The 25,201-nt window shown below is 38.1% G+C and overlaps 1 protein-coding gene across 16 annotated transcripts in view; it reads left to right on the top strand.

Annotated features, from left to right (window-relative positions):
- Window positions 1-25,201, top strand: part of EXOC6 (exocyst complex component 6) — a 187,648-nt gene that overhangs the window by 133,561 nt on the left and 28,886 nt on the right. For 11 of the 16 annotated variants that reach the window (XR_005293991.2, XM_043518195.1, XM_043518193.1 and 8 more), the window contains 2 exons: window positions 3,335-3,476; window positions 19,363-19,436. Coding sequence is in view for 13 of the 16 variants with exons in the window: in XM_043518195.1 (XP_043374130.1) it covers window positions 3,335-3,476; window positions 19,363-19,436 (216 nt within the window). In the remaining 3 variants the exon portion in view is untranslated. Of the gene's footprint in view, window positions 1-3,334; window positions 3,477-10,382; window positions 11,267-19,362; window positions 19,437-20,091; window positions 20,396-25,201 lie in introns of those variants that run through there. The other 5 variants (XR_006282535.1, XR_006282536.1, XM_043518202.1 and 2 more) reach the window with 2 other exon arrangements.

The following is a 25,201-nucleotide window of genomic DNA, read 5'->3' as shown; positions in this document are numbered from 1 at the left end:
TGTTGAATGCAGTCCATAAATCATATTGACTGACACCCTAGTGAATGATGAAAGCTGCTTTTGAGACAGCTAGCATGGAGGGAGAAAGCAGTACCGTGAAGGTGCCATGGAAGGATGCATATGGCTGACCCTTTGGGAATTTCCTAGGAGCCAAATGTCTCTTTACTACAATTGTTCTTAAGAGAAAAGCTTTTGGGTACTACAGAAAGGATTTAATATGTCAGCAGATTCTTTTTTACAAGCTCCTTTGAAATATAAGAAGTTTGTCTAAGGGTTTTCTCTTTTTACAAACTTGTATTTCAGCAAAATGTAAAGGGTTGGTAAAAGTAGTTGCCTTTAAAAAAAAATTTAGCAGGTGTTTTTGCTAATAGAATAGGGTCCTTGTTTCCTGAAATTTGCATTGGTGGAGTAAAAGAATATGCTTAGTAGATACCGGCAATTATAACTCGTGTGACGATGGGATGGTAGTAGTTTCTTCATAGAGGTCTGCAATAGTAGAATGCAATAAAACTGCTGAATTTATGCATGACCTCAGATATATTTATTTAATGTACTTGCTTGACAGAGTAACTTCAAAAAACCCCAAACTTACAAATGCTAAATATTAAGAATGTTTTAAAATTAACTGAACTAGTTTTATTCTGAAGTAGTAATACATTACGATAATATTCATGGACCCTTAAGTTTCCTTTTAAAAACATCCATTTTGAAAAATATTGAAAATAAGGATGACAAATTGTTACATGTTATAAATTGGAATATAAATATAGTCAGACCTCATTTATCAGATATGAATTTGAAATAATGTTTCACATTTTCTAAAAAAAAATACTTGAATTTTTATTTTATCCTCCTATGAATAAGTGTTATAACCCTGTGCATTTTGAATTTGGAAATACTGAACATTGCAAAGTAAATCTATAAAGGAGTTTAAATTAGTTTAGTAGACTAATAACTCAGATTCTTGTGGTTTACAGATAAGTTTAATAGATTTAGCCTTACTTTTTTAAACCTAGATTTACAAAAACCTAGTGATCTCACTGAATAGTTGTAAATTATGTGCAGTAAACTCCCTCCTTATCGCTCCTTGACTGCACCATGAGAACAATAAGCCTGTAGTTCAAGTGCATAGTTGGAAGTAATTTAAATGTTAGGATGTTTGCACTTTGTCATTTAAAATAAGCATTAAATGCACATATATTGATACTTATTTTAAAAAGTCCAACAGAATTATTTCATATCATGTATTTCTGTATTGTAACCGATATCTTGTGCTCCAGTGCTATTGATACATGCCAGTTTACAAAAATTAAGTTCAGAAGTTTGGTCAGAAAGGTAAAATAGAATCTTTTGTTTATAAGAATACACACTACTTTTGCATATAAAATACATTGAATGTTAAATTTTTTCTTGACAACCTATTAATCTGCTTTTACTGTTATTACATTATGGTGGCAGCATAAATAGGACATGGAGCTGATTTGATGGAGCAGTACATTAAACTGAAATGCACTAGTTGTTCCATTAAATCAAAATGACATTTCCATTAAGAATCTCAAACCTACTACATTGTAATTAAATGAATTGTGGCCCATTGGTTATCCTCCTCCCCTTCCCCCCCCCCATTCATATTGATGTTGTTTTGCTTGGGGAATAGAGCTGCATGTCTCCCAATGTAATTACCATTGGGTTTGGGAGACTTTTTAGCATGCTGTTCTTGCATTGTTTCTTACATTCCTTGCTGGCAGTTCATCTCTTTCAGTCAAATATGTTGTTTGCTCCTGCTTTACTTTTTTAAGGCTTTCAACTAAGAAATTGACATCTCATTTTAGATATAAAGCTCCTTACAGTTCAAGATGTCCTAATGCTAAAGATATACTGGTAAAAGTTGTTGGAAGTTCCCGTATGACATCAGAACAGAGTGCATAATATAATATCCATGAACAAAAGCAGGAAAAGTTCAAGGAAATTCCAAAGTGTTACAATGTATTATTTATATATTCTTTTGATAAATTCAATTATAACAGTAAATTGATGAAAGCAACGCAAAATATTTAGGGATAGATTTTGCTCTCTAATACTCATAAACATACAACTCTCATTGAAATGAATGAGTTGTACTTGCATAACTAAGGGCAAAATCTGTTTCTTTATCCTTTAGAAAATAGTCTTAATTATTTTTTGGCCTGTAACTAAAATTATAGTAATAATTTAAAAGGTAAAGTTATTGGTATTGCACAAGGTATACTAAATCATTTCTTCCCTATAAAAATATAGTATATTAATACTTGAGCTGTGTTACAAAATAAATTATATCATTAACTGAGATCATTACATTAAAACATGTTTATTTAAAGGTACATTAAACCACAAGTTCAGTAAAGCATAACATTACAATTCAACACAAAGATTTCTATGTTTTTAAAAGATTGCAACATTATGGGTAAAAGATAGCTCTAGTGAGGTAGTCATAATGAATAATTGTTTTGAAATTTCTTCTTAATTGGTTATCCATCTGCAGTGCAACTTTCATATTATTTGGTTTTAAATTAATATATTTGATTAAATCCTTTAGCATGTTCATAGCTAAATTGTGCTTTGTTTTATTAGTCTCTTGTAACAGGAAATAATTTCTTTTGAAGGATTCTGTAAAAATTGTAATGAAAATGTAAATAACTGGATTGTGATTAGAAAATTATTTCTGTTTTGTACAGCAGAGGGCCACTATTCATTTTGTAAGTAGTTGATTTCCATGGACCATTATTTGACCTGTCAAATACTTTAAAAGAGTACGGACAGGTTTGAAATTTGAAAGCAGCTGATTTTTGGGCTAGAAATCAACAGTTTAATTTTTCTGTAATAATGAGCTATTATGGTAAAATACCCAGGTAAAAGGAAATGTTTTGATTCTATAAAGGTATTTGTCTGTTTTATGGTGTTACACATATGCTATGTGTCAATTTCCATTTCAGTTTTCATTGTGTTCAAAAATGTCATCATAAGGTTAACAACATATTTCAGCAACGAATATTTTTTCATGACATTCTTCCAGTCAGTACTCTTGAAAAATATTTGGATTTGTCTATGAGACCAGAAAAATTACCAACTCTTGCTTAATACATATTTGGTTGTGTTTAATACTCCTAAAGATTTAATTATATTCAAAACTGATAAACTTGAATCAAATACATTTTCATTAATCGTTCAGTGTCTATTCTAAGTGTAGTTGTTATTAAGAATTTGTGTATGTATATATAAAATAAAGTAATACAGGACATTATCTGGTGATATACAATTTGCTTGCTATCTTACAACTTGTTACCCTTTTTATCAGGGAAAAGTGGCCCAGACAGCTTGCATGTCAGCCTGCCAACATCTTTCAACATCTCTGATGCAGATGCTATTGGACAGTGAGTTAAAACAGATAAGCATGGGAGCTGTTCAGCAGTTTAACTTAGATGTCATACAATGTGAATGTAAGTAGAGAATTCTGAATGTTACAGTATTTGTATGTTTCATTATAGCTGGCATGACATTAAAAAAAATTTCTTTATCTAAACCAGGTAGTGATCCTCTTCTATAGCATACAAAAATTTTGTCTTTTGCATATGCTTTTATTTCACTTATATTTTAAAGTACCATTTTTGGTTATGTAGATAACTGAGAATAATTTTCCAAATGAAGTTAAATTACTTAAATGAAAATATTAATTTATGACATCTTAATTTTTTAAAGGGTATTAAATATCAGGACCCCACAATGCTGACAGTTAGATGGTTTTAAATAAAGACCCTGAATATTAAGGCACTTGGAAAGTTTTTTAATGAAACTAAGCATTGCTTAGATTGAATTGTCCTTCTATTGTGTCTTCTAGTAGCATAATAATCACTATGTAATACAAAGCTATTGTCTACCATAAAATTACACACAAAACACTATGTTAAAAGACCATTAAGGTTTCATAGTTAGCCACTGAAAACTTAGGAAATGCCAGAATAGAGGTTGCCTGTGCAACCTTAATTCAATCCCCTTGTGCATCTGCATTATGATACAGTCTTTAATTATATGATCACATACTATTTTTTCCACAGACCCTACCTCATTCAATGCACAGGATGGATGGTGCTCAATTAATGAGCAGCTGTTAAATATTTTGTCTCATTGTTCAATGTGTGACCCCAGACCTTATTTATTATTGAAATATTGCTGTAAATACAGAATAATAATTACCTCATACACTTTCTATGTCACTCATTACTATACTTAGCTGAGTGCTTCACAAACATTTATTAATTAATCTTCACAACATCCCTATGTGATGAGTGGATATTATTCCCATTTTACAGATGGGCAGTTGAGGCATAGAAAGATTAAGGTCAAAAGTCCCCACAAACTTGGGTGCCACCTTAGGTGTCCTTGAGACTCCATGGGTCTGATCTTTCAGAGTACTTAGCTTTATACAGCACTTTATATATTTAAGCAAGTCTCATACTGACTTCATTTGCAGCTGTGAGCACTCAACAGTTCTGGAAATCAGACCACAGTGTCTCAAGTTGGACTCTTAGAAAATGAGAAGCAGTCAATTAATTACCACCTGTGAAAAGTTTGATTTAAGTGACTTGCCCAGCATCACATAGGAACTCCATGTCAGAGGCAGGGATAGAATCCAATTCTCCAGATCAGCATTCAACTGCCTTAACCATGAGACCATCCTTTCTCTTCCTGCAGTCCCCCTGCCACATTTACTACACACCTTTCAATTTCTGAAGTGAGGCAGGTGTCATACAGACAACGGCATAGATCCATCCTGTGTGCTAAATGAGGTAGGGAGCCTGTGGAAATCATGTAGTCAAAGACTATACCATAATGTATACATACAAGGGGACTAAATTAAGGCTTCACAGACAATCTTAATTCTGGCATATCCTAAGTTTTGAGTGCTTGATTTTGCAACCTTAATAAGTTATTTTAATGTAGTTTTTGTGTGTAATTTCTGAAGTTTGTAAAAAAAAAAAAAAAAAAAGCAAACTGAAAAAACAAATTCAAATATGTAGCATCGTGTTAACATCCACATGGGTCATAAACAGGATTAGAACCTTCATCTCCTCAGCTGAGCCCTCTGCCTTGTGTGCTAATGGAGTAACTGATAGCAATAGTAGGTTGTCTTTCTCTGTGGACCAGCTCTAGAGGAGGATAAAAAACACACTTTGCCAGTGGGTTTCATAGATTTTTGCTGACAGATGAAGAATGGTGAGGCTCATGAAACTTGGATTCCATTCCAAATTCTGGAGGAGAATGTGCTCTAGTGGGCACATACTCTTCTGCCTGTTCTCCCCAAACTCAGCCCCTTCTGCCCTGTCTTCACCAATCTGTCCTTGTCCCAGACCTGGTTCTCTTCCCATCCAGGGCTCATCTTGGTTCATTTTTCCTTGCCTACCCAGTGCCAATCTCCATTCCTTAGGCTTCTCATTCCAATCCCAGTATCCTTACCCAGCCAGTCCCAGTCTCCCCATCCAAATTTTCTACCCCCAATCCTGTTTCTCTCATGGGCTCCCAGTCTCCTTGCCTAATCAGTTCCAACCTGCCCACCTTCCCCACAAGTGTCTCCTTCCTCAATGTGTCCGAGTCCCCTACTTCTTCTTTCTCCTTCTCTCCTCCCCCTCTCAGTTCCAATGTTCACCAGGCTCCGTGTTCCAGTCTAGTCTTTTTCCTCTCTCACCAACTGGCTCTTGTCTCTTCTGTGTTCAAGTCAGGCAGCTTCATCCTCCAGGGTGCCTGGGGGAGGAAGCACAGGAGAAACAGTCTCCCTGCTCTCAGTTCTGGTGTCAGCCTACACCCCAACCCAGGGCAGTTGAGAGCAGCAGTTGCAGGGTTAGAGCAATGTCCAGTTGCTATCTAGGGATGTTGCATGCTAGTCTGCTCAACACTAGGAGCGCTGAAGCAACCAAGGAAGGAATCTTTAGATATTTTGGATGCTAATCTCTTAAGAAGTCTTTGCAGAGAACATGCAAACTGAGGTTTTTTTTCCCAAAGGCTTATTACTTAGCTAAATTTGGGCAGACTTTCACCGGAATATCAAAATGCACATCTTGACACACATGCTGCTATGCCAAATTTTAAATATCTACCCCAAAGCATGGGGTTACTAGAGCTTTACAAAGGAAAGGTCCCAACTTTTTTAAATGTCAAACCTATTTTCCCTAGCCCTGTTCTCAAAAATGGCAGAACCATTTTGGCTAAAACTTCAAAAAAAAAAATCAACTTGAGGTATTTTTCAACTTGAAAAATTCTATCCCAAACAGTAAAAACTTGTCAAAGTTATAAGCTGAAAACAAGGTCTATAATAGGTATATTAATAACAGGCGGTGCTACCAACCCTGTCAATAATAAAATGTAATATGTATGGCTTTATGATTCAGAAGTTGAAGTTTTCTATTTTATGATGTCTAGAGTGATATTTATTATGGCTGAAAGTGTTGCCCAAGGAACCATTACATATAGTAGACTGGAAGTTCCAACCATTCAAGAGAATATGTTAGATTAAACAGAACTGTATTGTGGTACATTTCATATTACTGAAAGGAAAGACCTAGCTAGAAAGTGTTTTGTTATGTTCATTATTAGAGTCCTGTGATTGTAAAAAACAAAAACAAAAACATTTATGATTATTTGTTTGATTTATGGGGAAGTTTATTTCATTTTATCATGGGAGGTCCTGAGAGGATGGGAGGGTGGGAAGGCTCTCTGGGGCGGATGGATACTGACCCTGGGACTGGAAGGCCTTGAATGTTGTGTGGGGGGAGAGGTGCAGAGCAAGGCTGCCTTTCATTCACCCCACAGCGGTGGCTCCTGTCCCATGGGACTGGACCCAGCTCCCCTTTCTGGGCGTTGCAATGATGGACCCCTAGCACCTGGGGTCACAATGCTGCTCAGGATTGGCCTGGCCACCTTGCGACCTGGCACACAAGATTGTAGCACCACTCAGGTTTGGCCTGTCCACCCTCTGTCATGATGGAGGGGCTGGGGGGCCAAGTCTGAGTGGTGCTGCAACCTGGAATGGCAGGTTGCAATGCCCAGAGCAGGAAGTCATGCCCAGTCTTGTGTTGGGGCACGTATTTCTCTTTGCAGGCTGTTTTTTCTTTTATTGCATATTATTTTGCATTTGTTAAAAACACACAGGGTGCTGCTGTTCATAATCTCAATCATCCCCTGCTTACCCAAAAACTGGCTGTAACAAATGAAGTGTAGCAATTTACTTTTTTCTTAGAGGGGAAAAAATTAAACATAGATTATGCTACCAACAAATTAACTCTTATGATAGTTGAATGTAGTAACAAAGGCTAAGGGCTATCCCTCAAGTATGGGTTAACTAAAGCCCACCACAGGGTATCTTATCTAGCACTTTTGTGACATTTTTCAATTCTTTCACTTTTTTCTCTCAAGCAGTGAGATAACTAAAGCTTCTGCATAATCTACCTCCAAGTCAAAATAGTCTTGCTTCTTTCATTATTATTATTATTTATTATTTATGTAGCTTTAAAGATGTACGTGGCACTTTGCTCAGGGAATCTGTTATTATTTGTTCTACGAAGAGCCTCCAATGTTGGGATTCTCCTGCAAATCCTTCCTCATGAATAGCTCTTACCCATGCAAGTAATCGCATTAAATTAATGGCAAAAGAGTTTACAGGATCAGGCCCAAATTAAGACAAGAACAAGAGGAGTAGATGCCAATATATTTGGGGAAGGTGATAGAAGTTTAAAGGGTGGACAAAAAGAAGACAAGTTCATGGAGTTGCTTGAGTGAGTAATGCATGATCTTAAAGATTGCAGTCTCATTCGTCATGTTGCTGAAACTACAATTTACTTTGCCTTCTTAAAGAAATGTGTTTGAGAAGTAGTTTAAGGGCAGGGTGGTTGGATTTAAGAAGCTGAGAGGCCGGTCATGCCTCCAAAACACTGACAGTGCCTCCATGGTATCTTGCTGACACCCTAGCATTCCAGGGCTCTAGGTCTATGTTTTGCTTAGTGCTCCTTCACTTCCCTGCACTGACTGACAAGTATCCAGGGCTGCAGGGGATGGCAACCTCCACTGGGTTTCTAATCCCCACCCTGCAAAGGCAGGCAGGGAATAGGTGGGCAAGGACAGAAGGTGGGCAGAGCCTTTGTCAACCCCCAAACCCCACCAGCCTGCACAGATGTGCTGGTGCAGAGGAGGTAATCTGGTCCAACTATAGGGCTGGCACAGATTACTCCCATTTGCCCCTCTTCTCCTTCCCTCCCCCAAGCAAGGGGGAGCCAGGGTATCCCTTGGTATTCTACTGTTAATTGAATTGTCTCGTTAGCACTGACACCCCCCACACTTGTTAAGGCAACTCCTATCTTTTCATGTACTGTATATACCTGCTACTGTATTTTCCTCTCCATGCATCTATTGAAGTGGGTTCTAGCCCAAGAAAGCTTATGCCCAAATAGATTTGTTCGTCTCTAAGATGCCACAAGGACTCCTCGTTGTGACCAACAGGCGACCGCTCTGAAACCAGGGACCAGATTGTGACTCTGGCACAATAATGAATAATGAAAAGTGTTGGGCAACCTTAACTACAAGCATTGCTAACAGCTCTACCTATAATTCCTATACAATTAATACATATGTTTGCTATGTATAAATATGTTAGAGTTTTATTTAATTCTCTGAAAAAATTCTTCCTCTCCAGCCCTTCCTGAGATAATTATTAATTTTCTGGCAGATTCTTTGAGGATATGCTGTTTACAGCCAGATTGTTATGTGGTTTATGACTATAAGACTCAGCGTGTATGTGTAAAAGTCATAATTGACTTTGTATACCACATTAACTTCCTACTCCCTTTCTTTCTAAAAAGTTGTACCTGAATATAAAGACATATTTAATAGGAACTCCAGAGCCACTACTGTATTGCTCATTGCTCAAATGCCATGGGGTTGGCTGAAACAGTGATGTAATGTTACTTTTACTTGCACAACATAATAACCTGTTCATTGCTTGAGACCCAACAATCTACTCCTGAATGTGGGTTTTCTGCCCTCTATTAGGTTGAGAGGGAATGCTTTTCCTTTTCCAACTTTTACTCAGCTAGGATAATTAACTTACATTTTCTATATTTCTAGAAATGAAATTAAATAAACTGTAATAATCTTCCAAGCCCATGGTTTTATTGGCTTTTCTTTTAGATTTCATTATATGTTTCAAAGATACTTTTATAGTCTGCCTCCTGAATATTCTCCCAGCAGCAGCCCCTCCCTCCTCAGGCCATACAGGGAAAGTGTGCCATGTCGTCACAGAGAAGTCAGAGTTCCAGTAAGCTGTGCTATAATCTTAGCAGCTCTCTAGTGAGAATGCTCTAAGTGACTTCTCAGTGACTTCTTTTTACTTTTTCCTAAACCAATTGAAGGATTTTGTTTTTAATCAGGACTGTGTATCTACAAGTTCTAGCTTTTTTGCTATCGTCCTACTCAAAAATGTGAGGTTAGAATGTTTTTACAGTGAGAAGTCTGATTTTTAATTTTCCCATAACTTAAAATTAGCCAAAAGGATAATGTTCAAAGTTTCCCCAAAAAATTAATTTAGCATATAGCAGAGACTAAGCATGGAAAATTTCAAACCAAAATGTGAATGTTTCTGAAGGTTGTGTGTGTGTGAGGGACAAGGTGAGGGACTGGGGGAGTAATAATTTTATTGAAACTGTTTTCATGCTTAGCTATAATGGATAACCCCAGGTGCCTTGTAGCATTTATTTTTATATACAACTGTCAGTAAAATTTTAACTCTTTCTGCAATGTTTTTAATGTAAAGTATGACAATTTCTCTGCAAATCGATTTGATCAAATATATTTCCTTTGAAGTGTTTAGCTACAGCTAAATAAGCATTTATGTAATGTTTGTTGCATAAGTATGTTACAAAAAATATCATCTTATAATGTGCAAAATAAGGGGGTAGGCACCATAGTCTGCCTAGAGCTTGCTTTGTTGTTGGAGATTCATTCATAAGGTCTGTAACAGATGCATTCCAGGCATTGCTGTGCTGGCTGTGATTTATGTTCTTGCTCATCGCCCTCATCCAGCTTTATTCTTTGACATTTTTGGATTAATGGCTATGACAGTGATATTTCCATTAGCACTCGGGATGTGCAAATAATTCACAAATGGCAGGTAGCTTCCTACTGTATTTGATAAATGGATTTGATGTTTTATTGACCCAGGGAAGTAGATGCATTTTGAATTCGAAAGTTTTCAGGTATAATGCAGAAAGTTCAGTGCTTCTAAGAAGCCATTTTAATTCTTAGCAACATTCTAATCTAGACATTTGTTCTGATTTTAATGATACTTTTTTTTATTCTTTCAGGTTTACAAGTAGTATATTATACAAACGGGAGATGGAGATAACAGTGGCAAAAATTTGATTTCCTGTAAAATTTGTTTTCTTAAAAAAATTGTTAGTGAATTTAGTGTTTGAAAAAGATTCTGTATTAACCTCCCTCAAGACTGAAATTTTGTTACTCATAAAACGAGTACAAGGACTAGTGATTCTTGTGGGAATAGAGGAAGAACTCTTGTGGCATGCTCTGAGATTTCACAATCCTGCATTGCATTTTGAGGATCCATACCGGTTTACATTTTAAAGAGGCAAATCAGCATGGTTCAGCAGTGAGGTTACTTGCTCCTGATGCTAGAGAACAGAAGGAGCAGATTACCTGGCTGCCTCAGGATGAAGTTCCTCTGATGCTAAAAGAGGAAATTATGTTGTCAGGCCTTCCCATTTCCAAGGAGACAAGCATGTGAGAAGAAAGAGAAATGTTAACGAAGGCATGTTGTGACTGGTCTGTCTCCAGGAGAAATTTTTTGGGGGGAGGTTGGGGAACTTAATCAACTTTTCCCAAAATTTTAAAAGTTTTGGATTTGATTCACGGGATGGGTGGAGGTTTTGCAGGTGTTCTTACTGGAACTGAAGTAGTTGTTTTATTCCCTATATATTATACAATGTGAAGAGTATTTTGCAGTCTTTTATATCTGTGGTAATCTGTAGCTAGTATGAATGAGATAAGTTTAGGGTTTCCCAAGTTTTTTTCTGATTATCATTTAAGAGGCCATATCACTGAGGCCTGTTGCAGAAAAGCTACAGAGAAATCCTCCTGCTTGCGCCAGAATACGGGGAAATGGGGTCAGCTCCCAAAGATAAAACTCTTAAACTGTAGCAGGCTGTTTGGGTCTCTCCCTGCAATGCAGTGGGTAAGAGTAGCAGGAGTTTGTTTGGGGAAGGGAGATTGCTAGGAGAGACTGAGCACTGGTTCTGCTGGAGAGCCACAGGTACACAGAAAAAGCTTCAGGAAAGCATCCAAACTTTTGGATTTTCTGACTTACAAACACATTATATGTGTGCCCACCACTAATAATATATAATCGGATATATATATGTAATGTTATCTATATATATATATATGTAATGTATATATGTAATGTTCTAAAACTACGGTTATTGCTCAGATTATTTGGTAATTTGTAGTATTAAATATAAGTAGAAATGTTTCCTATCTAAGGTGACCGGAACTAAAATTGCTTTTTGAAAATAAAAAGTATACCTGAAAGTATGTTTAGATCCACAGTATTTGAAACCATTTAAATATATTTATTAAAATAGAATAAGACCTGCAGCAAAAGACCTGTTTGTGGGAAAACTTGACTTGCCATGGACACTGTCAAAATATATATTTAAATTTGGACTTACGCTTGGCATAATTGTAGAACTCGGGGTCTGTGGTTTAAGGGGATATAAAGTTTTAATTTATAACATCATGCCATTCTGGATATATTGACATCAGCATTTTTAATGAAATTGTAACTGATTTAGAAATATTAATAGTGAGAAAGTTACCAAAGAATTTTGCTATATCATTACTTTTAAAAAATAAAGAGCTACATCCTGATGAAGGATTAAATGTCACTAAGAGGCACACAGGGCTTAGCAGGCCTCATAACCCACTTGTGCATCAGCCTGGCTGACTCTTAGGACAGTTGGGCTTGTATATAAGAGAGATGGAAGGGATTTGCACCCAGTCCATAAAAGGACATAAAATTTCAGAAACTTCTTGAGAGATAAGAGGATTAATGCAAATCAGCTCCTGCAGCCATTCCCGTCCAACCACTCTCTCATAGATCTTCCCTTTTTTTGCCATATTGTGCCTGGATAGAGTTGCAGCAGCCTTAGGGGGAAGAGGTAATTTGGACCTTATTTCACTTTATTTAGCCCATTTGCAGGTGGCCTCACATACAGACAAGTAAGAGGTTGAGGAGCCAAAGCCCTGTTGTTTCTTTGCAGGAGACCGTCTCCTGCTCCATAGCCTACTCAGTCTGCTGGCTGCACTCCCCTCTCCTGGGAAGTCATGTTGGCGCTAACTCATCTGAGGTCATCCTTCATGGCAGTTTGGGGGAAGAGAGGGATGTCATGCGTTCAGTGGGCAGTGGGTGATGACTTTTAAGTGCTAGTTGACAGCCTCAGGGAAGGTCTCCTCAGGGTATGTTGAGTAGCTGGTAAGTCCAACAGTGGTGCAAAGCTGCTAAAGGCTCTGTGATGCTGAAATGATTTTTGGGTCAGGATTTGGCCTTAAATCTTCATGTTCTGGGGGTTAAAAATTAATTTACTGCTTTGCTGTCTTGAGTTAGAATCCAAGAAGCAGTGCTATGAAGGTGAAGAAACAGCTGTGCTCAGTTAACTTATGACCTTAAGCATGTACCGAAATTTAAGTTTCTATCACTTAGGTGCAAACCATTCATTTATGCTCTGAAAGTAAATGTTGAATTTCAAGGCCTGTACATGAGCAAGTCACAGACATGAAGTGATGGTTGCATATGCTTAGGGATTGTTAATAGGTAAGGATTTTTTGTCATAAAATAAATAGTAGACCCTGGCATTTTGTTAAATATAGAATTTCAGAGAGGCTCAGTATTATCACTGTTTACTGTTACAGATAACCTAAATTTCAGCATAGCGGAGATGTTCTTTGTCTTAGGATATAAATTAAAATGACTGTGTACTTATTGGCAGAGTTTGTGAGGCCTTACAGCTTAACTCTATGGCATTTCTGTGTTTGGATGCAACACGATAATATTTGAACACCACGTCCAATCAATTCCAAAATTTCAGGAAACATTCCAGACATCAATGAGCAGAACCCTATTGATTTGGGGGGAAAACTGGAAAACCAGAGGGGAGGAATGGGGGGGACACATCTGTTGCCATCTGTTTAGCACAGCCACAGCTTAAAGCACCTCTGCAATTGTCTGTAGATCAAAGAACTGGTTAATGACACCAATTAATACTTTCCAGCATAACAATACCTCTATTTCATCTCTGCCCATTCTCTCAATGGGGGATGGGGAAACCTGGCATGCGGGATGGGGGGAATTGGGACATACACACAGCCCCTGGCATGAGGAGAGAATGGGGGACCCTGGTAAGAGATGGAATGGGGGATTAAGGAGAAGAGAGGTGTGGGGGCAAAAGGAGGGAAGGAGGCAATAAGTATGGGAGGAAAGCAGAGTACACAGAATTCCTGGCAGGGGGAGATTCAGGAGCCCTAGTATGGAGGGAAAGTGGGGGGGGGGAATCATAGGGAAGAGGGAAATAGGATGCAACCAGAGTCCCCTGACATGGAGACACGCAGACCCCCTGACAGCAGGGAGAATGGGGGACCCTGGTATGAGTGGAAAGAGAAGGGCAAAGGGGGCACACACAGCTCTTCTCACGTGTGTGTGGGGGGGAGAATAGGGGATGGTGTCAGGGGAAGAGGAATGGAAGAGACAGAGCCCAGGCATGAGGTAGGGGAACAGGGGGAGTGTTGCAGGGAGTCCCTGAAATAGAGGGGGATGGGACAGTGGCACAGAGAAAATTTGTTGGGAGGAATGAAGGAATTCAAAGAGTCCCGGATTGTACACTGAACTTGGCCTATAAAATCTAAAAGGTTTGCGACTCCCTAGGGTTTATTATTTAAATGCACATCCTTATTTTATATACAAAAGTTAGTTAAAAGAACAAAACATTCACACCAAGAAATACCAGAGTTGAAGCTGTCTGCACAGTCTTAAAACTTGCCTCCCTTTTGCATACATTTTACCATCCATATTTTAATTACATAATTGCAAATTATTTCTTCTTTGCTCCCAAGCTTCATAAAGTGCATGGGCTGGATGTTGAATGATGCAGGGTTGTTTAGTGAATGCATATTTGTGTTAAACAGTGCTATTAGTATGCTGGGAGACCTGTGAACAAAAACAGGGTGCGTGAACTAAATACTGTACATTTTCTTATGACTTGGCCAAACCAAAGATTTTTTTACCAGGCCATCATAATGCATATATGCAACTTAATTCCCTGCCAGATTTCAAGTTTCTTTCCCAAACCCCTGAGGATTTTTTTAATGGCAAATCTTTGCAATTTTCTCTCTATCTATCCTATACAAAATGTCTCAATCATTTTTGGTCAAATTAAAAAAAAATCACTCTTAGGTTGAGAACAAATATGGAGGATTTTTTTTCTGAAAGATAAAAGTATGGCAACATTTTATCAGTATCTAGACAGGATCCTTTAGAATGGATACACTGACAATCTTAACTCTAGATGTTACTTTTGGTCCACTTTAAAACATTCTGCAATATAAAATATCTAATTAGCGTCATAAAATGGTCATGGAAATGTGGTAACCCAGACAAAAATCTACTTGTCTGACCTTTGCCATAACTAGGGTCCCTTCTGCTTCAAAATTATATATCTATAACCAGAGGCAATGCTAGCCCATTGGGAGCCCTAAACAGGAATATTTTGGGGGCCCCACCCCACACATAACACATAATAAAAAAAACTGTCCATAAATTACATAACACATTTTTGAGCAATTTTCAAGACCCACCTGTACCTTGTAACACTGAAACAGACACAAAAAATTGAGGACCTTTCCTCCTGCCCCATCCTCCATTGCATTATGTAATTTACGGACTGCCCCGAAAGAGCAGATATCGTTAGGCTACGGCTCATTTAGTTCTCTTCCTTATGTGTTCTCTATGGCAAGTTGCTGAAGAAATACCCAATGTAAGAAACCATTGGGCTTCAGGAACACATCAAATGTAATTCCCATGAGCTTGGCACTGTATTTGACAACTGGGCTTGACAGAATTACAGTCCCTGTCCTTGGAAAAAATGGCAGTCCCAGGCAGTCACGGAATGCCTACAGAAGATAATAGTAGGATATGTTGTCATTTAGAGTTGGAAGTAGTGAAGAAGTGTGGTTTCACAGTCTAGGAAAATATGAGGAGATTTCCATATGCTAGTAGGTGTGCCGGCAATATTTTCTTGATATGGTTTGTTTAACAAAAAAAGCTAATACTTTTTCTTTAAAATTTAATTTTTGGCAGCTCTCTTCCCACCAATGCTTCAAACTTTATTTTTTACAAAAATACTTCTACAATGAATCTTTCCCCACCCTCTGCGTAGAATGTTAGCTATATCACTGATATAGTATGTTTCCTAATACAGGAAACACAAGCAACTCAGAAATCAGATTTAAATACGTTGGTCACTGTTAACCAGTCAGCACTAACCAACAGTTAATGAACAATGTAACAGTTAATTACCACATATTTCTATTGGTCTTGGATCTGGTCTAAAATGTAGATTTTTTTTAATGAAAACTTTGGTTAGTGAAAATTAAACTAATTTTTATTGTAAATTAATATATTTGTCCAAATTAATGAATTCTGAGATTGCTTTATTGTCTAAAATTTTTATTTAAATTTTTTTCAAATGCTTTGGCAATCACCTTTAGAAGCCCTCAAGAAGGGCCTTGATTCTTGACTGGGGCCAGAGCACTACTATTATGCAAATAATAAACTATGCCTCTAATAGTCTTACTCTACACTTATAATTGACAGTTGCCCATTAGGATATTCTTTAGTCTCTATTTTGCCCATTTGTACAAAACACTTTATTGGTATGGTATATACTACTGCAAGCACTTTCACACATGCTTAACTTTATGCATGGGACTGATCTCATTGAACTCAATGGGACTGCTCCATGCTGAAGTTAATTGTATGCATAGCTGTTTGGTTGATTGGGGCCATTTATTATTTTTTCTTTCCATTAGTTGAACCAGTATCTTCTTTCTGTATGTCAGCTTTCATTTGACTTTCAACATTTTCTAGCTAACCTCTTTGCAAACTACATTCTACCCTTCCAGGGAGGCAATGTGGTATGGTGGATAGGACACTGGACTCGGGAGTCGGGAGACCTAGGTTCTGTTTTCAGTTCTTCCACTGACCTACTGTACACTTCAGTTTCCCCTCTGTAAAATTAAGACAGTGGTACCTACCTTCTTTTGTAAAATGCTTTGACATCTGCAGATGAAAAATGCTATATTAAAAAAGTTGCAGATTTGTTGTATAGCAAGGCAAATATATTATAATCATTCTCTTAATTCTTAAAAACAGCTAAACCATTTGTATTCAAATGTCCTTTTTAAAAAATCACTCCCATTCTTTGAACAAACCTGCTAAATTTCAGCCTGGAAGGTAAAAAATAGAAAGTGACCCATTAGAATTGAAACACTTCTGCAGCCTTAAATAGAATTGTTGCTATATGCACCACTAATAGTTAAATAACAACAACCTAGTGTTCCATATGAGCACTACCTACTATTTAAGACAACAAAGACCAATTTTTATCAATGTTAGAACCTACCCTACAGTGAGAAGAATAGACTTGCACAAAGCTAACAGATTTTAAAAAGCATGCCTGTATATGGTTTATTATTATTATTAGCAATATGCTTCTTTGTTTAACCATCTCTAGTACAGCTGTGGTACATAGCAAAAGGTTGAGATTTGGTGGGAAGATAATCTCCAGGTTGTAAATGTGCCTTTGGTAACGTGATAGAAACTGGGTGTGAATGTCAAAGTTATATGGCTTTCTAAAATATACTTTGTGCATACACACTGGATTTGTAATGTGACTTTTTATTTGCCTGCCATCATTCTATGGATTCAGTGCATATATAAATAGCTAGGAAAGTTCAGAGACAGTGCTGGGAAGGTGTGTGGGGAAGACTTCTGCTGTCTTCTGCTATACAATAAGTGCGGGTGTAAATGTCTGGAGACAAGACTCTTCTAAAGAGTCCTGTCTTTTTCCATACAGGGTAGAAAGGTGGGTAAGGAATGAGGCAAGGGCTTTTGCCTCTGATGACTGGTCATATTGAGCAGTACAGAGCATTCCGTTGACATCTAGCAAATAGCTGAATATGGTGAAAGAAATTCTTCATTTTTCTATTTTTAAAACGTATGAATTTCCATATGTAAAAACTGAATTACAAGAATGTTAAGATAAAAAGGCACTTAGATGTCAGGAAATGGCAATGTTAAGGTGCATGCAGAAACATGTACATAGACAGTGTTGAGGCAGTCCTTGCCCCAAAGAGCTTAAATAAAGACATGATGCAGCAAGTGAATGTAACAAGAAATAGAAGAAGGATGAAGAAGAAGAAGAAGATCTTGTGGTCCAATAGCCTTACAATGTGCACAACTTTTTGGCTCTGAATCATTTAAGCTTTGAAAAATGTGCCAAACCCATAGCCTATGCTCTCCCTTAACATTCCTGCTCCCCAAAAGTGTCCGCCTGTTATTTGCTTGGCTGGTTTTCACCCCTGTATACAATAGACTATTCCCAACTTTCAATCTACTTAGTATCATTAGTCCCTTTTTTTTTTTTAAAGAGAGGGTCCCCTCCTCTTTGGGCACTTATCCTAACTGGGACTGGAAGGACACCATGCACCAATGGTTTTCCTGCTCTGTTGCTGTCCAAAGGGGCTAGGTTGGGTCCCTGCAGCTGTCAGGTGCAAGATGGTAGAAATTCTACTGATCGTATATGAAGTGTATGCTCTGATGTCCCTTTGGTCTAGGTTTGGGATAATGCCACCAGGGTCTAAGCATTCAGTTATTCCCCTTTCCCATACCTCCTGCATCCAAAAGTCAATCTCACCACCCCACAAAGAGCACAGAGTGTCTGGAACTGATGATTCATTAGGGCACCTGGGCTTTTCCCCCTCCTCCAGTGTTGTTGGGTGGGTGAGGTGCGCTGCTGGGGTCATGTGCCCCCAAAGTCCTAGCTCCATAAAGGGGCAAAGAGGGATCAACTTGCCCCTGGTGGCAGTGGGTGCAGCTGCTGCGTCCAGGAGCCACCTTAAAATGGCCATTCCTGCTGGAAATTCTGTGGAGGGCTTCAACCCATGTGGTGCTCTTGAGAGGAAGGGAAGGAACTGCTGGGGCATTGTGCCCAAAAAGCTCCACAAGGGGGTACAAAGGGAGAAGCAGAAGTGGATCTGGCTAGCACCTTGATGCACTACTGGTAGTGGCTGTTGCTTTCTCCTTCCTGAAGGATTCATCACCTTCCACTGGACAATTTTAATTAGATTAGATCATCCACTCTGCCTTTTTCCTAATTGTGGGTTCATTTGTGTTGCATCTTACTGTGGAATTTTTTAAATTAATTTTCAAGTTCCTTGTAACTTTTATTTATTTTTCCTGCTTTCTTTCCTAATTCACTAGCTTTTTTTTAAAATGCCATAAAAATAAGTTGTTAAAAATAAATCTGATTTTTAAAACACTTTAACAGCAAATATCAATACATATGACATACAAAAAGTCATACATCTTACTGAAATAATGTAGCTAGTTTTTTAATATATGTCCCCTCCCCTTTTTGCTTTTGAACATACTTCAGCCTTCCAATTCTGACAACCTACTTTGGGCTTTTTAAAGAGCAAAATTCCATTATCAAAAAACTTGTTAAAAGGCATGAGCAGACATTCCACCTCTGTTCTGATTATGGTGCTTAGAACTTTCCACCTGTTGTCTGCACATTAAGCTAACTCCCACCTAAGTGTCTGCCTTTTATTGCTGTTTGACTAGAGGTGAGATTTTTATAGAGCAGATGCTATGACAAAAGCAGATGTTTAAAAATACGTTGACAGCCATGGAATTGGTATCGTTTCAAAATGCTTTTGTAATCAGTCACCTCAGGACAAAAGTATAAAATGTGCTGCTGACATGATTGGAGTATTATTACTGGTTTTGAACTTTATGTAGGATAAATGTATCATAATTAAGGATTATAAGAATTTTAAATGATGGAGAATGTGAATTAATGTTATAATCTTTGATTTCTATCAAAATAGTTAATGTTTACTCCTTTGTAGTATCCCACATTTTTAATGAATAGAAGTTGCTGTTAGTTTGTTTTTCTTTAATTCTGCCTCCTTAATATTTCTAAACTTTGCTTACAGTGTTCGCTAGTTCTGAGCCTGTGCCAGGATTCCATGGGGACACGCTGCAGTTAGCTTTCATCGACCTCAGACAAGTAAGACATCAGTTGTTTTTTTTATCCTGTTGAGTTCCCCCTTTTGATTAGTGCCGAAGTTGGTACAATTCAATGATCTCTCATTGTTTTTAGACTTCTCAGTGTAACCACTGTTGAAAAACAGCAGTTATTTTAGGTGGTATTAGTGGGACTCTTCCCTATGAGTTAGTATTAAACTGTTTCCCCAGCATGATGTTAGGGGGCACTGTGCTACCAGAGGTGCCATCTTGTGGATAAAATGTTAAATTGTGGTTCTCATTACTAATTTTCCACTGAATGCATCTGAAGAAGTGAGCTGTAGCTCAGGAAAGCTTATGCTCAAATAAATTTGTTAGTCTCTAAGATGCCACAAGTAATCCTTTTCTTTTTGAGAATACAGACTAACACGGCTGCTACTCTGAAACCTGTCTAGATACCGTGTCACTTTTTATGCAAGAGTATACATGTCGGTTTGCTGGCCTGATTCCATTTCAGGCAATTACCTTCTGCCTACTGAATTACATCCTGCATTTTCAATTTGACATAGTATTGTTCCCTACTGCCTGTCCTAAACTGTTATGTAGAATTGTTTTACCCTGTTAAACTGCTGCCATATTCCACCCTAGTGATGACTGATTTCTAATGCTATGTCCATTTTAATTTTAAATGTCTTTAGTGATGGGCTCCAAACTCCTCCCTTGGGAAGACTGTTCCACAGATCTCACCATAAAGAAAATTTTCCAGACTGAATCTTACTTATCTTTGTTTCATCCCATTACTTCTATTTCCTGTTCTCGTTAGATTCTTATGCTATGTCCATCGCTAACAATTCATCTTCCTCAGTTTTTTTTAACCTGACATCTTTTTTTAAAAAAAGGATTTATCATACTTTTTGTTTTCTTTTGTTTCACAAATATAGTAAAAGTGTTACCTGAACTGTGAAATGAATAGTTAACCAAATAAAGATGGGATTGACTTAAGCACTCCAAGACCTTTGACAACATTATTCAGCAGTGTTGCCACTTGACAAAAATCATCTAGAAAAAAGGGATAATCTAAGAAGGGTTCCATGCCAGATTATCTGTATATTCACACTGTTTTTGCTTCTGCATAGCTTTCTCACGGCAATCCAAATCTTCTCAAAAAATGAAAATCCTGTTGTAAAATCATTTTGCAGATAGTCTTCCCCTCGCTCATGCTAATGAGCAAAAAACGGGGGGGAGGGGGAGCAGCTTTTTCAGTGATAAAGTTAAAAGGTATAGGGTCAGATTCTAAGATCACTTACACAGGTTTAATGATACTTTTGCAATCAATGAAGTGTAAATCTGGAATAAGTGAGCAGAGGATCAGGCCCATAGCCTGTGTTAAAGCTATACAATGGAAATGTGATGTCTGTAGATAAGAGAAGTGGAAGAAGAATTTCAGAAACTGCAATTCGATGTGTGGAAATATAGTTCTCCTTTTGGTATTCTACATCAGAGGTCCTGGGTTGATAAGTAGACTTCATCCTTTGGATTTTTATATCCTTCCTTATTACTAGTGTTGTAGGCGATTAAATGTCTTCCACTTTGTACTACAGTAAGTAGTTTAGTTGAAGGGAAGAGAAGTTTAAAGATTGATTTCATTGTGGCACAACTTCTTTGCAACTTTCATTATCATAAATCCTATAAATCTTAGAAGAGACTACATTTATTGCAGGAAAAAAGTAATTTCCAGCTGTGCAGGAGCATGGGGCGAATATGTGTGCATTTACTATAGGAAATAAATAATATTTTTGTATGTTTAAGTACCAGTTGTTGAATATGCTAGATAAATACTTATGGTACTGCTAATATATGATTATTTAAATTGTGCTTGGATTAGCAGTATATGTCTAGAATTCTTTTTATGCTGTATAATACTTCACAGAGTGTCTTTTGTACATACTGGGAATCTACAAAATTTCAGATATTTTATAAACTTCAAAAACTTAGGCAATTAGCTTGTTACTGAGCCTCTAGCTGTAGAATAGTTATGTAGCATATTTTGTTTATTTTTTCTTTTATATTTCTTGTGTGTCTCATGAGAAACTCATAGGGATTCAGGTATTCATAAAGAGCAACTGTTACCTTTTAGTAAGGATTTAACACTGTTTTCCCTCTCTTCCTTTTTTGTCATCCATTTCTCTCTTAATAGGGTAGATGACAGTTCTTTTCAAGAAAACTTAGAAAGGCAACATAGCCTTTTTCAGAAACTTCTTATAAAAGGTCATGCTTCTGTTTTTTAGTTTGAATTTGATACTTCTTCATGAATTGTGGGATATGAAAGATAAGGAAGTAGGTCCATTGGTCAGGTTTTACCTGCCCACCCGGACTGTGCCCTGAGGTCAAACTCCTGATATTTGCTGTTCAGTACAGAGGAGTTGATGACAGGTAGGGGCTGATACAAGGGGGAAAGCTTGAACCATATCAAAGCTAAAAGGCAGGAGAATTGGGACTCAGTGAGAGACTGTAGCTAAAAGATGGATCAGCAGGATTGCCCTCTTTTTAAAAAGTAGCTGACCTGTGATGGAAAAGACTTTATCATCCTGCCAATCACATGCTTGCTAATGGAAGCCAGTTATTTCAACAACAGCTTACTCCCTCTGTGTCGTATCAGGACAATGTATAAGATTAACAAGGATAGGGCAATGTAGTATTGGAACACTCAGCCACAAGAAATAAATCTAACTTATAAGGAACCAGCTTTGGAAGAACCAGGAGGATAACTAAGCTTTCATGGTTACTGTGGGGTGCAAGGAGCAGACTGGGCAGGTCGCTGCTTCTAAAGAGCACACTGAAAGTGCTTTCCTCTTAGCAACTCCTGAGCCGCTATCTCTCTCTGCCAGTAATAGTTCTGAACAGTCAGGTCCCAGTTCTCATATTGCAAGCCCAGTTCCCCCACATCCTCTCCACAGCTCTAGGAGAAAAGCTATCAAGAAGAGCTGCACCTAGCAGCAGCAGCTTTCTGCAATCAGGCCCCATTCCTCTTCCTGATTGTGGTGCTCTCATTGTCTTACCATGACCTCATACACCCCCACCAAAAAAATAACAACTTTGTTATTTAAGGACCATGTTTTTTCCACTAGCACACTTACAGAAACTCAACTCTGCTTAGATTCTCATACCATTTCTATCACAATGGTATCTGAGCAACTTCCAGCAGTGCATTAAGTGACCAGCGTGTGTTGAACATGGTTCTGTCATTCTCCCTTTCTGCCTTCCTCTCTCAAGGGAAAACGTTTTGTGTGTGGATTTTCTTCTAATTTTTATATATTTTTTACTTTTGTATGCTGTACTATGTGTGTTTATTAGTGAAGGTATGGCAAAGAAACATGCCTTGAACTTGGAACACTAAGTGATGAGGTTTGTAGTGGTTCTTAGGGGATTTTTAATTTTTTTATTTAATACCATTGCAAAATATTTGTATAGTCATTCTTTTAAGAAAAGAAGGCAGAGGACAGGATGTAAAAAAAAAAAGTGGGTAATGAGAATGGAGCAGGAAGGAAATGCGGACTATGGGTTGCATACTCTTCTTGCTAAAAGAAATTATGAAAATATCTACATTCATTGTTGTTGTTTATATAACTAGTAATGTGTGCTTAGCATTTTACAAAACCAAAAAGAGACAGTCTTTGTCCAAAGGAGCTTATGTACTAAGACTAGATATTACGCTACGATGATAACAGCTAAGGGAAGGACAGGGGTAAGTGAAAGTAAGTGTTATGTGAAGATCATGGAATTGTTTATCTTTGTAGGCAACTTGTTGGCAAAAGACAAGGAATCACCCCTACATGGAGTGGGGGTGCAAATCAAACGAGATCAGTAAAAGTCAGCAAGAGCTAATGGGGTGATCAACATGGAGGCTGAAGTCCCAAGGGTGGGAGAATGGAAGAAGAGGAGAAAAAAGGAAACCAACACTGGTGAATGAGGATTTAGGAGACTTGTATAGAACAGCAGCACTGATGCCAAATGCAGATGAGCTGGATCATGTGTAATTTGAAGAAAGAAAGGGTGTGGTAGAAATGAAGGGAAACAGGTTGAAAGGACAAGAATAGGAAATAATAATTATTAAACCTTTCTCCTTTACCTGTTAGGTGGGGATTTTCAGGCTCATGGACTCTCCCCGACCCTGCAGCATGTCTGGTTATTCAGAGAAACCTATCGCTCCTGTGGAGCCCTACTGCAGGCTGTTACATAAAATGGAATTGTGCTTGTCTGGCTTTCAGGTCAAGGATCATTGCTCTGCCAGGGAAAGGGGCTCAGAGTCTGGTGGGTGGCAAGGTTTCTCTGTCTCTCTGCCTTTCCCTCTCTCCATAGGCTGGTGTCACTGAAGTACAAGGAGCACTTCAGGCAGTCCCTGCCTAGAATAGAAGCACATAAGGGCTTCATTCCCCACACAGCCACACCACTTTGGGATTATAGGGAGACAGGTGAAAAATCTCTTCCGATGTTCAAAAGGACTCGGGTGTGACTACATGGAATGTTACTCTGTAGCAAGCCCAGGTGTGAATCTACAGCGCACTAACTTAACTAGCCGCACAGTAATGTCCTGTGTGGACACTGCTACAGAATACTAAAAGTTCCATAATATGCTTTTACATCCTGATCTTTGAAACAGTAGTACATCAGGCACCCTGGGACACTGTGCTGTAGCACTGTCCACACAGGATATTACTGCATGGCAAGCTGGGGCACTGTAGACTCTCATCCTCGTTTTCCATGCAGTAACATCCTGAGTGGTACTAGGTCTCTCCTGAACTTCTGACATGGGTGCTAGGCATCCTGAGGGAGAAGGCAGGCATCCTTTCAGGTTCTTAGGGCCATCTAGCGGGCTATTACCACAATCAAGGTATTTGTACCAGTGCCCCTTTTCAGCTGAAAAGAACCTCCTGATCTTCTGAATCAAGGATGCCATCTTGGTCTCAACGGTCTGGTTATAGTTAATAGCCTGGACATCGGAAGAGAAGTTTAGTTCAGTAGGGTTTTTCCATTAATCTCACTAATACTTTTTGGTATCCAGACAGAATTCAACCAGGAGAGATTTTGTTCTTTGATTTGATCAAATTATATATTTGGTGTGAAACAGAAAGCTCTCTGGGGTAGGGACTGTGTCTTTATTTGTACAATCCCCAATGCAAAGGAGTCGTGGCCTCTAGATGCTACCATAACACAAATAATTACCACAAAGTTCTGGTAATTTCACCTAAACTAGAGTTTTTCCAGGATGGTTTACTGGAGTCTGACAACCAATTACCATAGGAAATTGGCTAGCAGACCTAGTTGTGTTCTTTATGCAGGTGCATCAGGCTCCCCTCTGCATATCATCATGTGTCAATATTAATCAGAATGACAGATTAGACACACTGGACCTGGTCTAGTTGCCATTACCTTCACAATGCTGAGTGTTGAATTAGTTCTTCTATCCATGCAAGAACCACACTAGTGTTGTTGTGTGAAAAAGGTTATTCTTATAACTCCAGAAACCTTACTGTTCTAGGTATGTTCTTTCCACAATTACAGGGAAATAGTTTTCCTCCCATCATTTTGTTTCAATCCTTGGCACCCCTTTGGAAGACTGTGACATAAATGGGTGTTCCTAGCTCTCTAAAGCTATATCTCAAGCATATGGGGTGTGTGTGTGTGTCATCTCATTCTAGCCAAAATGTAAAAGCCTTAGAACCTCGAAGTTGCAGCAGGCAAGATGTTAAAATCCTGCATGAGGTGGCTCACTAGACATCTGGGAAACTGTTTACAAAGAAATAGTGA

This window comes from Dermochelys coriacea, chromosome 7 (genome assembly GCF_009764565.3).
Source record: "Dermochelys coriacea isolate rDerCor1 chromosome 7, rDerCor1.pri.v4, whole genome shotgun sequence".
NCBI classification, from domain to species: domain Eukaryota; kingdom Metazoa; phylum Chordata; order Testudines; family Dermochelyidae; genus Dermochelys; species Dermochelys coriacea.
This window is presented reverse-complemented; position numbering and strand designations above follow the sequence as displayed.